This window comes from Geosmithia morbida (genome assembly GCF_012550715.1).
Source record: "Geosmithia morbida isolate 1262 chromosome Unknown scaffold_4, whole genome shotgun sequence".
In the NCBI taxonomy this organism is placed as follows: Eukaryota; Fungi; Ascomycota; class Sordariomycetes; order Hypocreales; family Bionectriaceae; genus Geosmithia; species Geosmithia morbida.
This window is the reverse complement of record NW_023336191.1, coordinates 952,645-967,901: the sequence shown is the minus strand read 5'-3', so window position 1 is coordinate 967,901 and position 15,257 is coordinate 952,645. Positions and strand designations below refer to the sequence as shown.

Here is a 15,257-nt window from a genome sequence, read left to right as displayed (position 1 = left end):
CATCCTCGTGGAACTCTTACTCTATTGTTCCCATCATCTCCATCCCCTAACTTCAACAAACCGCCACCCGTCTAACAACAAACGTGTCAAATTCATTCCATTATGCCTGATCCTGGTGTCGGCTTCGAGTACCCGCCCGTCGAGGTGCAGTGGCTCAAGCGCGATGTGCTCCTGTTTGCCAACTCAATTGGCGTCACGTCGGATGAGCTTCACTTTCTCTACGTATGATTATGCTGCATCCCCGTGATGAATGTTTCTTATCTATGCAAGTAATTGGATCACTAACGGGCGTTCGATCTCTGTAGGAGCTTCACCCCAACTTCTCCGTCTTCCCGACCTATCCCATCGTCCTGCGTATGTAACAGGGGCGACTCTCTCAATGCATGTGATGAGTACTGGTGGTTAACAGTGCAGGTTTAGCCTTCAAGACCAACTCGCAAGAGGTCGTCGACTTCTATGCGTCCCAGAAGGCCGTCAAGATCCCCGGCGTTCCTGACTTCGACTCCAAGCGAGTCGTCGATGGCGAGCGCAAGATTGAATTCTTCAAGCTTCTGCCCCCTACCTCGGAGGGCCGCAAGTTTGAGACGCGTACCAAGGTTCTAGGCGTCTATGACAAGGGCCGCCCCGGAACCGTTCTGGAGACGCAGACCGACCTCGTCGACGCCGCCAACGGTGAAGTCTACACCCGCGTCGTCGGCAGCGCCTTCTTTCTCGGCCAGGGCGGCTGGCAAGGCCCCAAGGGCCCTGCGACCAAGAGCTTCCCCCCTCCCAAGGATAAGAAGCCCGACGCCGTGCTGGAGCACCAGACGACGCAGGAGTCCGCCCTCCTGTACCGACTCAACGGCGACTACAACCCTCTTCACGCTACGCCCGAGCCCGGGTCCAAGATGGGTTTTGGCGGTGCCATCATGCACGGATTGTACTCGTGGAATACGACGGCTCACCTCCTCCTCAAGAAGCTGGGTGGCGACGACCCGGCTAACATCAAGGAGTATCAGGCTCGCTTTGCCAGCCCCGTCAAGCCTGGAGATAAGCTCATCACGCATGTCTGGAAGACGGGAGAGTACAAGGGTGACTTTGAGGAGGTCCGCTTCGTCACACAGATTGAGGGTGGCAAAGTGTGCCTGAGCAATGGAAGGGCTCTCATCAGGACAGTCGGCGAGAAGAGCAAGCTGTAAAGGTCTCTGGTCTCTCTATTTGTAGGAACCAATGTGTGTGTTTGCGGTACATTAAATCGTACAGATAAACTGACATGATGTACCTAATTTACAAATTCTGTTCAAGGATGCGATTTCGATTACAGACATTCTAAAATGTTGTCATCGTCATTGCACGGTGACTTTCTAGTCCAGTCCCTTTTGGCGTCATTGGCCCCAGATGCGTGTATGTGGGGGGTTTCCAAGTGGCGGCGTTGAGCATCACCAATTCTCCCTCTCTCATCCTCCATCAACGTTCCACACTCATGCAGCGCTGCTCCGAGACATAAAATGACACAGCCCCTTCACGTCGGTCAGCGACTGTCGTATGATGGAGCCATCTGCACGGTGAGGTATATCGGTCAAGTCGCCGGCACCACGGGCACATGGCTGGGCGTTGAGTGGGACGACCCTCTGCGTGGGAAGCACCATGGCGTCCATGGCGGGAGCCGATATTTTACATGTACGTCGTTCACCATTTTTTTCGTTTCTTCTTTCTACTTCTATCATTCTTACACCTAGTACGCTGGTCTGACATAAAAAACCAGGCGTTTCTAACTCTCCCACGGCGGCGTCCTTTGTCCGCCCTACGCGCAAGTCAGAGGAACCGCGGAGTTTCATAACCGCCCTTAACGACAAATATGTGGTTGGGGTGGAAGACAGCTCAACCAAAGGGATTTACTTTTCGGGAAAAATTGCCGAGGAAGTCGGCTTCGACAAGATTCGCCGCCAGCAGGCCCAGGTCGAGGAGCTTCGCATAGTCATCCTAGATGGCATGTGCATCACCACGGCCCGGAATGAGGGGGAGAAGCGCATCAACGATGTGTGCCCAAGTATCAGGAAGCTCGACTTGAGCCGCAACCTCTTTGAGCATCTCGCTCCAGTCATCGACGTGTGCCGTGAGCTGCCTGAGCTGCGTAGGCTGTGCATCAAGTGAGTTGCCCCTTTCGGCCCAACAACTATCAAACTTGCTCTGACATCGGTGGGTGGAAAGTGGAAATCGATTCCAGGGAATCATGGAGGATGACTTTGTCGACGATATCAGCACATCCTGTGAGGGCGTCACGGAGCTGGAACTCGAGGACACACTGGCCGGCTGGGACGGTGTATGCCGTGTCGCTGGAAGCTGTCCCTCGCTGACGTCGCTGATTGCTGGGTCAAATCAGTTCTCCACCCTGCCCCCGGTCCAATACGCCACGAGCTTGACATCGAACCTGACGTCGTTGAAGCTCGAGTTCAACGAATTCACCGCACTGTCCGACCTAGCCAGTCTGACGGGGCTCACAGCCTTGCGTGACCTTCATCTCAAGGGTAACAATATCATCTCCCTATCACGCGAGGATGGTCCTCCCGCGCCTGTATTCCCCCCCTCGGTGCACTACCTCGACTTGTCGTACAACCAGGTCAAAGACTGGGCATTTGTCGACGCCCTGCCCACTCACCTGCCCGGTCTCAGGGGCTTACGACTCACGCACAACCCCATCTACGGAGCACTCGTCGATGATGGTGACGGCAGCAGCAACAAAACCTCCTCGACGGAGGACGCCCACATGTTCACCATTGCGCGCCTGGCACCGCTCAAATCGCTCAACTTCACGGCCATCGCGCCTTCGGACAGGGCAAACGCCGAGATGTTCTACCTCTCCCGCATAGCCAAGCAGCTTGCTGCGGTCCCTGAGTCGGCTGAGGACACAGTCAAGGCGCAGCACCCGCGCTACGCAGAGCTATGCGAGATTTACGGCGAACCCGACATCATCCGCCGCAATGAGGTTAACCCGTCGTTTCTCGAGTCCCGCCTAGTGACTGTCGCCTTCCAACTCCAGGGCCATGGGAAGAAGACGGCGAAGATACCCAGATCGTTCGATGTGTACGCTGTAAAGGGCATCGCAGGGAGGATGTTTGGTCTGCCGCCTCTGGGACTACGGCTAATCTGGGAGACGGGCGAGTGGGATCCTGTGGCGGGTGTGTATAACGAGGAGGATGAGGACGAATTGGACGATGCCGATCTAGAGGTGCCGGGTGACGAGGTGGAGTTGGAAGAAGACGAGAGCGGCAGCGGTAACAAGCCTGGGAGGTGGATCAAGAGAGAGGTGGAACTCAAAGACGGGCCCCGGCAGTTGGGATACTGCGTCGACGGACTAGATGCTACTATCCGTGTAGAAGAGAAATGAACACGTCTATCACATGATGATTCCGCTCCAATCTTTGGCTCTTCTCTGGGCGAGGTGTAATGTGACAGTGGGATAGGAAACTGTCGTACGGCAGAGTGGCGCGGGCCATGAAGAACAAGGGCAATTGTATACCCACGGTAGAAGGCAAACATTCATGTAGCTGACCGCAAGCTTTGTCCAACAGGGATATTTTCTTGTTAGCTTTATCTCTGTCCCTGTTTTGCTCCCTTCCTCCTTCCTCCCTGCCACTCTACTTCCTCCACTCTCTTGTTCTTCATCTTGACAAACACTTGGCTTGGTCAAAGGAAGCTGTACATATGTTTACTATTAGTGTACTTTCTACTTCTACTGCTATATCTCATCTTCTCATCTTGGAAAACACCTGCATCTTTTAAACGAGGACAGTACACCTCACTCGTCATTTCATTTCTTGCCACTACTGCTATCTCTTCGGAACAGCAAGAACAACAACGAAGGCGACGACGACGACAATAACAAAAGCACCATGGCTCTCGGGCCGCAATTCTTTATTATCCGCCGCCACGAGATGCAGACCATATCACCTGACGGCCAGACCATCTGCGAACAGACGCATACTATTGTGCCTCTCATTCCGGTCGACCTGCTACCTGAATGGGTCGAGGTATGCAGCGTACCTCGCCGGCTGGATCTCGAAGACACGACGGGAATGACCAACCTGGGAACGTTTGATGCGGCCGAGCAAGTCCTCGGTCTACAGTTTACCAATCCGCCACAGACGGGCGAGGATGCCAACAACAATAACAACAACAACAACAACAACAACAACAACGGCCCAGCTGTCTTAGAAAATGGCAACGACATATTCGAGGGGAAGAAGAAGCAGCAGGAAAGCTATGGCGTCAAAGAGGGAACATCAACGACTCACAGCAGGGACGCGGCCGTGTCGTCAGATCGGACGTACAAACCGCAGACGTGGAAGACGCCGCCACCACTTCAACAGCAGCCGCAGCAGCAAGAGGAGCAGGAGGAGCAACGTACTTGCCAAGCATGGTGTCACCACGGCATATGTCCCCGCGGAAAGAGGTGCCACTGGCAGCACCTGATGCCACAGACGAGGCAGGGTCTGAAGAAGATTGGCCTTGAGAGATTTCCGCCCTGGTACTGCCGCGCAACTAAACTAGCACCAGGAGCATCTCCAGCGACAAGCAGGGGGGCAGAAACCGTGTCGGCATGGGCACAGACACGGGCACAATCACAAGCTCCGAGACGCATATCGTCAGCGATGAGGAACCCAGCTTCAGGTCCGCCGCCGTCAGCATCTAAGTGGGTGAGCAGGTGGAAGAAGGGGGAGCAGCAGCAGCAGCAGCAGCAACAAGAGCCATTGTCATTGGAGGAAGGGCAGGACCAGATTGATGGTCATACGCTGGCCCAAGATGGCAACGGGACAGGCAAGGACGATACCCGAGGGGGTCATGATACAGGCGTGGATATTGACGGTGATAGATATCATCATGTTTATGATGGGTCTGGCGAGGAATCGCTTATTTGAGGGGGTTTGGTGTATATTGGTGTCATGAAGTGGGGGTGGGGGAGGGGGGGCGCAAGGGGGAGAAGAAACGAGAAAGAGGAGAATAACAATGACGTTTAGTGAAATTTGTGTTGTACTATTGACGAAGACGGAAGATTGTCGATGGGTAAAATGAAACGAATTGTCGGGCTGTTTGGTTCATCGGTCCGCAGTTAGTGGTAAATCCGACAGATTGAAGTCCGTCGGATTTGTCGACACAGTGGGCGTCGGGATTAAGTGGCATGCGCTAACACTCTTTCCCGATGGTCCAGAGGGCAGATGAAGGAGTTGAGTTGAATCGAGACAGGAATATATCGCGCGCGGGGATAAGATATTCGTGCCGTAGGTAACGCAGTATGATTACAACTAGAGAACTCCACAGAAGTAGAATGAGTGGGCTGTTGATGATGGGATATCATTGAAAAAGGAGTATAAATAATGTTGGCGACCCTAGAGAGAGAACAAGGATATATATTCCCGATCTGGGGTAAGACGATTGTGATGATTGAATTCCTAACATCTACACGCAACATACATGCTACAGTACAATACACGTCACTGAAATGCCTCGAATTTTGGACAAGACAGTCGGTCCCATTGGCTTTGGCCTCATGGGTACGTCCCACACCATCCTTTCTCTCCCGATACACAACAAATGAACAAAGAAGAAGGAAGGAGGGGAAACAGCTGACGTCTTCGTAGGTCTCAGCTGGCGACCAGAACCGGCACCCCTCTCGCAGACGCTTGAGACGCTCAAGGCGGCCATCGAGAGCGGGGCAACATGCTGGAACGGCGCCGAGTTCTACGGAACACCCGAGTACAACTCGATGACGCTGCTCAAGCACTACTTCACAAGGTACCCGGAGGACGCATCCAAGATCACGCTGATCATCAAGGGGGGCGTCAACGTCAAGACCCTGTCGCCCGAGGGTTCCCCCGAGGCCATCCGTCGGTCGGCCGACAACATCCTGGAGCAGCTGGGCGGCGTCGTCAAGGTGGATATGTTCTGCATCGCGCGCCGCGACGCCAGGTCCGACTTCTCCCAGACCCTGTCTATCCTGCAGAGGGAGTACGTCGACACGGGCAAGTTCGGCGGCATCTCGCTGTCCGAGTGCAGCGCCGCCACCGTCCACGAGGCCGTCAAGCACGCGAACATCACCGGTGCCGAGGTCGAGTTGAGCATGTTCAGCCCCGACATTCTCAGGAACGGTGTTGCCGCTGCCTGCGCCGAGCACGACATCCCCGTGATTGCCTACTCGCCCATCGGACGTGGGGTAAGTTTCGATACCTCTCTTTACTGTCAAACACCACGCACGGATACACACTTTCTCTCTCTCTCGCTCTTCGCTTCTTTTTTGATCTAATCGCTTTGCATGCATGTAGCTTCTCACCGGTAGAATTAAGTCTAAGAGCGACGTTGCCCATCTGGGCCACATCGGCAACCTACCCCGCTTCCAGGATGAGAACATAGCGCACAACCTCCGTCTTGTCGAAAAGGTCGAGGCCATCGCCGCCAAGAAGTCCTGCACGCCTGCCCAGCTGGCCATCGCCTGGGTCAGGAGCGTCAGTCGCCGCCCTGACATGCCCACCGTTGTGCCCATCCCAGGTGCCACCACCGCCAGCAGGGTCAAGGAGAACTCGACCGTCATCGAGCTCAGCGACGCCGATGTTGAGGAGATCGACAGCATCCTCGACGGTTTCGAGACGGCTGGCAGGCGGTACCCTGCCGGGGCTCCCATAGAGACTTAGGCGGTATCTAGAGGCTATTTCATCTGTGGCCCGAATTGTAATTAGGATTCATCTTTCGGCAAAGTAAACAGACTCGTAGATATGAATGAATCTTCATGAAAAGAAGAAAAGAGGGGTATAGGTTCAGCTGTGTTATTGTCCACACATACTAGCCAGAACATTGGGATGCTCGTGGCTAGTTCGGAATTGCAGAATTCTTACTTGAAGAATGACATCATGTAGAAGAAGAAATGAGCGGAAAGAAGGAATAAGAAAAAATCCTTTAGGGACTCACCATTTCATTGCAACATTTTTGCACGCAAGGCTGTATTGATACCTGTAAGCATTGAGGTTGGATAATAGTAAGAAGTTGGAGAGGTAAAAAAATTATTCTGGGCGAAATCTACGGAGTCTATACATGTGGTACCTTAGGTAGAGGACCGGTATATAGTTAGGCCGAGCCGCCGAGCAATTCCCACCCCGTATTGTCTACCACAACAACATTCTGTCGAGCATTTGTTTTCAGAATGCAGCCTTTACTAGAATTGATAGACAGTACTCAATATAGTTTTGAGGCTCTATTATGACTACAAGATTTCGAAACATCTTCTTTCCTTGACCAGTATGATGAAACAGCTGTCCCTTTTTTTTCCCCTGCAGCCTGCCACAAAACCAGCATGCCTGATAAATATGCTACAAGGAGAATAGAAAATGGCAAGAGAAAGAGAAGTCGAAGAAGAAAAGAAACAAAAACCAAGGAAGGAAGGGGAAAGGGGAAAGAGTTAAACTACCATGACTTCATTCATACCCACAGCATCCACGCGGTTAACCAGCTTCTTAACATTGGTCCAGTCCTCGTGCTTGAGGTTGTCCTTGCCACCGAGCCCACTGGCGACCTCGAAGACGGAGATTGTGCCGTCGATACCGCCCGTGGCGAGGCGCTTGCCGTCAGTGGGCTCCCAGGCCAGCTTGTTGAGGCTCTTCGACAAGAGAGTCTTGTTGTTCTGGCACGAGCTGGGGGAGATGCGCGAGACGGGCTCCTCGGTGTCGACCGAGATGTCCCAGACCTCCAGCCAGCCGGCACCGTCGACGAGGGCGAAGACGCTGGGCTTGACGGGCGACCATTTGGCGTCGTAGACGACATCCTCGCGCACAAAGTCGATGAGGGGGGAGATGATGCCGTTGCCCGTGCCGACGGTCGAGGCGGCGGCCGGCGCGCGAACCTTCCACAGCTTGACGCTCCAGTCGAGTGACGACGATATAACTAGGTCGCCGAGGTCCACGGGGCCCTTGGCTGGGTGGAAGTCGACCGACATTACGGGCGCCGTGTGGCCCTTGTAGGCAATCTTCTTGTCCACGCCCGCCTTGGCGCCGGCCCTGTCGTACCGGTGGCACGGGAAGATCGTGCCCTCCTCGCTGCCGACGAGGAAGAAGGTCGGGTCCGTCTGCGGGAACGACAGGCATGTGGGGCTCACGTCCTCGACGGCCACCTTGGCCTGTGTAGGGTTCTTGAGCTCCAGCAGCTCCTGCGGCTGCGCGAATACATCCATGCTCCACCCGCAGACGACGCCGTCGGTCGAGCACGAAATGATGTTGTTGGCGTTTTGTGTGCCGACAATGTCGACCGAATAGATGGGGTGAGCGTGGCCAAAGCCCGTCAGCGGCGTCTTCTGCACCGGTGCCGACTTGGCACGTGTGTCCCATAGGAGCACTTGCCCGCTGTACGAGCCGCCGACGATCAGGTTGGGGTGGTAAGGCGAGAATTTGGCCGTCAGGATGTCCGACTGCGCCGTGAAGACGTACTCGGGCCGGTCGTGCATGTGCATGCTCCACACCTGCACCAGACCGTCGGGCTCGTGAGGGGCCGTCGGGTTCTTGGTGTACGAGGCAAGCATCAGCTCCGTGAACTTGGGCGAGAAGTCGATGCAGCTAATCATGCGCTTCTTGGACCACCGCCCGTCATAGAACTGGGCCACTTCCTTTATCCTGTGTTTGCCCCGGCCGCCCGTATTGCCCGCCTCATCATCATCGTCGTCGGCCTCCTGGCCTTGCAGCGCGTAGTCGGTCAGGATGTCGTACGTCTCCTGGTCAAAGGCTCTCTCGATGACCTTGGTCGACTTCTCCAGGAAGTCGAAAAAGTCTTCGGACCCGATGACGGCTGTCAGCTCCTCCTGCGTCAGATCCCGCGACGGGTAGTTTGCTTTGGCGCCCTCAGGCGCCATCACACCGTCCGTCACGTACTCTTTCGCCGCTCGCAGCTCGTTTTCGACCTCGTCCCGGATCTTCTGCCGCAGCTCCTCCTCCCGCTCCCGCTCCTTCCTGCTTAGACGCTGCTTGCTTGGCGACATGACTGTCGTCCCTGGTATGTCGTCCGTATCCGATGTGCCCGCCTGCGACATTGGCCTGTTGGGACCCGTCCATTCCTCCGTCGTCTGAACGCCCTTGCTGTACGAGAAGACCTCCTTGACCGGCGACGGCGGGCACTCGTATACTGTCGTCAGCGGAGCTGTGCTCAGGGATATCGGCTGCACGGGCAGCGCCGGTGTCGACGGGATCTCGGATGTTCCATTGCTGATTTCACCTGCGCTCAGCACGCTGCTCGGCCTACTTCCTCGCGGACCACCTGGCGAGCCTACTCCGCCGCTTGTTGAGCCCGGTCGGCTGTCGCCCAGAAGGTCATTGATGATGGTTTCGATCTGACGGCGGCTGTCTGCCCTTGAGGTACCAGGTAGCTTAAGCTACACATGTTCGACAAAGAAGTCAGCAACCTGCTATACTGCTCAGGATATATGGGCAGGGAGGGGGCAAGAGCCAGCGACGAACCTCACTGGCACTCCCAAAACTCTGACGGCCGGAGTTGGCCTGCGAGGCTCGGAGCTCCCTTTGTCGCTTAAGCTCGGCGAGCTTGGCAGTTTTTGCGATAATCTCTTCTCGTCGTTGTTGCATTTTTAGTTTGCTCTCAAAGTCCCATGTCGGGACCAACACGTATGGTGTGTGTCGTTCTGTCTCAGTTGGCACACCGGATTTCCAACTTGGCGTCAATCAAGTGTGGTCGCACAGCGGCCTGAAGATGGTCGCAAATCTGATGAAGAAGCTCAGGCGAAAGGTGAACGACGAAGGGACAGGGATCGGGGTCAAAACGTTTCGAACGAGTGTCCAAAGGTCGGTAGTGCGGCGTAGTGTGGTAAAGGAGAGCGCGTCTCGTCTATGCGCGTGGCGATCACTGGTTAGAGCAGCACCCCCAAGAAGCTCCACCTAAGGGCCGTTCTGGAGTCTAAAAACGGGTTCCTGTAATAATACTGAGCTTCTAGGGGGGTGGGCTGCTGTAATTCACGTGACTATATATCCAGGAACAAGTACATGTACGACGGCATGACATTGAGAGAAGGCCGCAGTAACCTTACCCCGTTAACTGAATCCATGAGATATGAACGGGGATCTCATATATAAATACTCCGCAACGCTTGATTGTTGTTCATCAGTAGTATAAGTACTGCTAGTAATAATAGTAGGCAAGTTGGTAGGTGATTTTTACCCCGTGGGAGAGAATATAAAAGCGCGGTTCTACGCCACACGTGGCGGTGCGTGGATGGCTGTGGGCTGCCTGGTCAGGAAAACTGCGACTTTTCCCGAGGAGCTTTTTGAAATCTTGCCATCTCCAGCCAACGATACAACCTCCCCGAGCCACCTTTGGATAGGGCCAATTGATAAACACTGTTCGGCCCCTCGTTTCGTCTCCTCTCCATCAGTTTTCTTCATTTCGGTAGCCGACAGTCGCCCTGCACTTCCATTACCGCGACAATGACTTCGACCGGTGTTAACGTGCGTGCAATTCCATCCGTCCATCCGCCGCCCTTTTTCAAGAATCCCCTCGCGTCGTCATTCGCGACGATACGCCGCGGGTGCGCGCACATCGGAAGCAGTTGCGCGCCTTGGAGGGGATCGGCTTGAGAGAGGTATTGTCCGGCTGAGCCGTGGTTGAAACTGACATTCGTTATCTGGCAAACAGGTTCTTCGGTGGTCCACCCTCGCCTTTGGTGTCTTCTACGGATTCACCCACCAGCGGAGCATCACGGGAGCGCAGAAGGCCGAGCACCTCAAGCACGAGTTCGACCGAAAGCAGAAGCAGATTGACCTAGCCAAGGCCGAGTACGCCAAGAAGATTAACCCTCCCGCGCCTGCATCCAGCAGCGATGGTACGTTATATGTTCCCTACCGACAGCTGCCTCCTTTGTTTTTTTGCGGTTGCTGTCTTATGAACTCCCCCCTCCCTCGCAAAGTAGTAAGACGGTATCGACGACGGCATATATGCGGCAATTATACATGGTGGTCGATAATACTAACTGCCCTCTTCTATCCAGTGGTAACCGACCCTGCCGACCCCAAGTTCGACCTCGAGAAGCTGCTGCTCAAGGTCGCCGAGGACAAGGCTTAATCAAACAATATTTCCTACGGAATGTAAAGTGTTGATGAGAGTGGATGGGAAGGGAGAGAGGAGGAAGGTGACGATGGAGAGGGCTGGATAGGAAACCATACGTCCAGACAGGCGGCAGAGATGGGTTGTTTTCCTATCCGGCCAGGTCGATCTGGTCAGCGCTGGTCTTGCCATACCCATCGTGACGGCCAAGCGGTCACTGCATAGAAATTTCCTTTAGTCCTGTCCCTGTTATAGTACAGGTGTAAAATACAACATCTAGACGATATATTGGGTTCGATATCGGTGCGTTTGATGCGTGATTTGGTGTCTGATGTCAAGGGCGATGATGACCGGTTGCCTCGGCACTGCAGGAGGCTGGATGATAGATGGCAGACATTCGTAGTATTACCGGCCACCTGTTGATATACAACATGAAAGGAAGGGAACGCGTGAATATTTTCACTCTCGGGCAGGCAAAACCCCATCATGCCTTGGTTTCTATATTCTGCTGCCAGTCAGCCACCTGCTACAATACCATTACTTGCTCTGCTTCAGATGTGCCCCCCCCCGTGATGAATTTGCCAACAGCTGTCACTCATTCCAGAGCAAAATGGCTAAACCGCGGGGAAAGATGCCTGGACCAGCACCGTAGGTTAGAGAATTAGTGGGAGGCTACAAAGGCGTGTGTGCCACCCCTCAAGTGTGGCAAGTGCCCAGGGGTGCCCCAGTGCTAAAAGCCTGTGGAGGCCCTGGAGGAAGGACCTGGACCGACTCGTCACCTACGACTCACCAGTATTATTACTCAGGGAGAGAGAGAGAGGCAACGCGGCATTGCCCCACAAAAAGGGAAGCGCATCATTCTCAAGCTCCAAGCTGTCCTCTCTGCTCTGCTGGCTTGTCGTCAGCGGATTTCCCAATCGTCTGGAGAGGAAAACAACCGCCCACCACCAAAGACCCCTCGACATACAAGTAGGCAATCGCATCACACTGCGCTTGCCCTCAAGGTCGTTTGTCCAGAATGGCGGGTGACTCCAAGCCTCTGGTCTCAGATACCACTGCCAGAAACTCGCGAACTCTCCTGCGAGTTGTCATTCTCTGTTTCATTGCCGCTGCTGCCATTGCCAGCCGTCTATTCTCTGTTATTCGTACGTAACCGACATCGTCAACTACTTCGCACATCTTGCTCTTCTTCTTATTGCATATACTAACTCGATTTACACTCTCTCATATAGGTTTTGAAAGCATTATCCACGAGTGTTAGTTCTCTTCCATGAAACGAAGCCCGCGATACTCTTCTTCCCTGTGTCTTCTTCAACMCCMCCMCCMCCCCCCCCCCCCCTCTCCACACACACACATACGCATACCCACGTATACTGACTTGGCCTTAGTTGATCCGTGGTTCAACTTCCGAGCGACCAAATATCTCGTAGCCAATGGCTTTTACAAATTCTGGGACTGGTTCGATGATCGGACATGGCACCCTCTTGGCCGTGTGACGGGAGGAACCCTCTACCCGGGTCTGATGGTCACCAGCGGCGTCATCTACCACGTCCTCAAGGCCCTGGCTGTTCCCATCGACATCCGCAACATTTGCGTCCTCCTGGCCCCCGCCTTCTCCGGCCTGACGGCCTTTGCCGCGTACCTGCTCACCAATGAGATGACCACGTCCCCCTCGGCTGGTCTCCTCGCCGCCGCCTTCATGGGCATCGCCCCCGGCTACATCTCCCGGTCCGTCGCCGGCAGCTACGACAATGAGGCCATCGCCATCTTTCTCCTTGTATTCACCTTCTACCTGTGGATCAAGGCTCTCAAACTCGGCTCCATGCTCTGGGGTGCCCTCTGCGCCCTTTTCTACGGATACATGGTTGCTTCATGGGGTGGATACGCCTTCATCACTTGTATCCTGCCCCTCCATGCCCTCGTCCTCATATGCATGGGCCGCTACAGTAACCGCCTCTACGTCAGCTACACCACCTGGTATGCTCTCGGAACGCTTGCTAGCATGCAGATCCCTTTTGTCGGCTTCCTGCCTGTCAAGACGAGCGAGCACATGCCCGCTCTTGGTATGATCTCCTCACGATGCTGTCTCTGCAGTCCTTGTTATTAACGATGCCCTTCTACAGGAATCTTCGGCTTCGTCCAGCTCATTGGATTCATCCAATATGTGCGCTCAGCCCTTTCTGGCAAGCAGCTGCAGACCTTTCTCGTCACGATTCTCGTCGCCACATTTGGTCTCGGTCTGGCTGGCCTCGTTGGCCTGACCTCGCTGGGCTACATTGCCCCCTGGAGCGGTCGCTTCTACTCGCTTTGGGACACCGGATACGCCAAGATTCACATTCCCATCATTGCCTCGGTCTCTGAGCACCAGCCCACCGCCTGGCCCGCCTTCTTCTTCGACCTCAACATTCTTGTTTGGCTGTTCCCTGTCGGTGTCTATCTGCTCTTTCAGGAGCTCAAGGATGAGCACGTTTTCGTCATCGTGTACGCCCTGTTTGGCAGCTACTTTGCCGGTGTCATGGTGCGCCTGATGCTCACGCTCACGCCCATTGTCTGCGTTGCCGCTGCTATCGCCGCTTCACAGCTTCTCGATAACTTCCTCACCCGCAAGCCTGCCGGGGCTGAGGCGGTGTCGAGCGACAAGAAGTCGTCCAAGGGTGGTCTTCGCTCTACTCAATCGCCCAAGTTTGGCGTTTACTCGCTGCTGTCCAAGATCATCGTTGTCGGCTCCGTTACCGTTTACCTCCTGATGTTTGTCTCTCACTGCACCTGGGTCACATCTAATGCCTACTCGTCACCCTCTGTCGTCCTTGCCAGCCGCATGCCCGACGGCAGCCAGCACATCATTGACGACTACCGTGAGGCCTACCAGTGGCTCCGCCAGAACACCAAGGAGGACGCCAAGATCATGGCCTGGTGGGACTACGGCTACCAGATCGGTGGCATGGCCGACCGCCCAACCCTGGTGGACAACAACACGTGGAACAACACGCACATTGCCACTGTAGGCAAGGCTATGGCTTCCTCCGAGGAGGTCAGCTACCCCATCATGCGCCAGCACGAGGTCGACTACGTCCTGGTTGTCTTTGGTGGTCTTCTGGGCTACTCCGGCGATGACATCAACAAGTTCCTGTGGATGGTCCGTATCGCCGAGGGTATCTGGCCCGACGAGGTCAAGGAGCGCGACTTCTTCACCCCTCGTGGTGAGTACCGTGTTGACGAGGGTGCCACTGACACCATGAAGAACAGCTTGATGTAAGATGATTCCCCCCACTCCCCTCTGTCTGACGTCACTCCTACTAACACCCTTTCTTCGCCAACCCTCTAGGTACAAGATGTCCTACTACAACTACCACTCCCTCTTTCCCCCCGGCCAGGCTACCGACAGGGTCCGTGGCGTCCGTCTTCCCGATAAGGGTCCCGTACTTAACACGCTCGAGGAGGCCTACACGTCTGAAAACTGGATTATCCGTATCTACAAGGTCAAGGACCTTGACAACGTGGGACGTGATCATGCCGCCGCCGCCGCCTTTGATCGCGGCCAGAAGAAGAAGGCGATCAAGAAGAAGGGCGCTCGCACGCTGCGGGTGGACTAAATCATGATACGGAATGGAAAGGGGCTAGGATCAGGGGAGAGGATCAGGAGGAGTGTCAGCAGTGAGTTTCTTTTTTTTTCCGGAACGGCAGATATAAAGGGATTACTATTGGTATGGTCCCATGTATAGAGAGAAACGTGCATGAAATGTATTATGTATACCACCAACCACCATAGCCATCGCCGCCATCATGAGACCAGAGCGCAAGCATCAAGAGCAGTGAATCACTGTAGCTCCAGTTGGAACTAGCACCATTAACCAGTGAGCCAGGCTATTGTTCTTCTGTCATCCCGCCTCTCCGTCACTGCCCAGGCAACCGTTACCACCTCACCAACATCTCCAAACTGGCAGACCGGCAGCCCCTTTGGGCAACTGGTAACCTGACCGTTTTGACCCAACTCGTGTGGTATTCAAACAAGATTTTCTCTTGGAATGAGAATTTATCGGTGAACCACAGGCTGTGCAAATATAGAAACCTCATATCTCTCTGATACGGCATACGCTTTGGAAAAAATCTTGTCACCAGCTAGAAGGGGAGACCAAGAGAGAGGGACTGTAAATCACAGTGCTCTCTTCCATCCTGACTTTTCGTCTCTCCTTTTT

At 54.6% G+C, this 15,257-nt stretch overlaps 6 protein-coding genes across 6 annotated transcripts; 5 read left to right on the top strand and 1 right to left on the bottom strand.

Annotated features, from left to right (window-relative positions):
* Nucleotides 1-102: 102 nt before the first annotated feature.
* On the top strand, nt 103-3,367 carry GMORB2_5777 (tubulin-specific chaperone E; the record flags this gene model as incomplete). Its single annotated transcript, XM_035467747.1, has 6 exons — nt 103-222; nt 306-354; nt 415-1,174; nt 1,469-1,659; nt 1,745-2,129; nt 2,191-3,367. The coding sequence occupies 6 exons, from the start codon at nt 103-105 to the stop codon at nt 3,365-3,367; spliced, it is 2,682 nt and encodes an 893-aa protein (XP_035322713.1).
* A 505-nt stretch (nt 3,368-3,872) lies between these two features.
* GMORB2_5776 (Conserved hypothetical, protein) lies at nt 3,873-4,672 on the top strand (the record flags this gene model as incomplete). Its single annotated transcript, XM_035467746.1, has 2 exons — nt 3,873-4,105; nt 4,537-4,672. The coding sequence occupies 2 exons, from the start codon at nt 3,873-3,875 to the stop codon at nt 4,670-4,672; spliced, it is 369 nt and encodes a 122-aa protein (XP_035322712.1).
* Nucleotides 4,673-5,479: 807 nt separating this feature from the next.
* On the top strand, nt 5,480-6,665 carry GMORB2_5775 (pyridoxine 4-dehydrogenase; the record flags this gene model as incomplete). The annotated part of the gene is made up of 3 exons (XM_035467745.1): nt 5,480-5,531; nt 5,619-6,190; nt 6,300-6,665. The coding sequence occupies 3 exons, from the start codon at nt 5,480-5,482 to the stop codon at nt 6,663-6,665; spliced, it is 990 nt and encodes a 329-aa protein (XP_035322711.1).
* Nucleotides 6,666-7,426: 761 nt separating this feature from the next.
* GMORB2_5774 (dynein intermediate chain, cytosolic) lies at nt 7,427-9,590 on the bottom strand (the record flags this gene model as incomplete). Its single annotated transcript, XM_035467744.1, has 2 exons — nt 7,427-9,382; nt 9,468-9,590. The coding sequence occupies 2 exons, from the start codon at nt 9,588-9,590 to the stop codon at nt 7,427-7,429; spliced, it is 2,079 nt and encodes a 692-aa protein (XP_035322710.1).
* Nucleotides 9,591-10,445: 855 nt separating this feature from the next.
* On the top strand, nt 10,446-11,079 carry GMORB2_5773 (F-type H+-transporting ATP synthase subunit e; the record flags this gene model as incomplete). Its single annotated transcript, XM_035467743.1, has 3 exons — nt 10,446-10,466; nt 10,654-10,840; nt 11,006-11,079. 3 exons carry the CDS (start codon nt 10,446-10,448, stop codon nt 11,077-11,079), a joined length of 282 nt encoding a protein of 93 aa, XP_035322709.1.
* Nucleotides 11,080-12,079: 1,000 nt separating this feature from the next.
* On the top strand, nt 12,080-14,654 carry GMORB2_5772 (dolichyl-diphosphooligosaccharide---protein glycosyltransferase; the record flags this gene model as incomplete). Its single annotated transcript, XM_035467742.1, has 5 exons — nt 12,080-12,206; nt 12,294-12,317; nt 12,450-13,124; nt 13,185-14,313; nt 14,387-14,654. The coding sequence occupies 5 exons, from the start codon at nt 12,080-12,082 to the stop codon at nt 14,652-14,654; spliced, it is 2,223 nt and encodes a 740-aa protein (XP_035322708.1).
* Between the last annotated feature and the right edge of the window lie 603 nt (nt 14,655-15,257).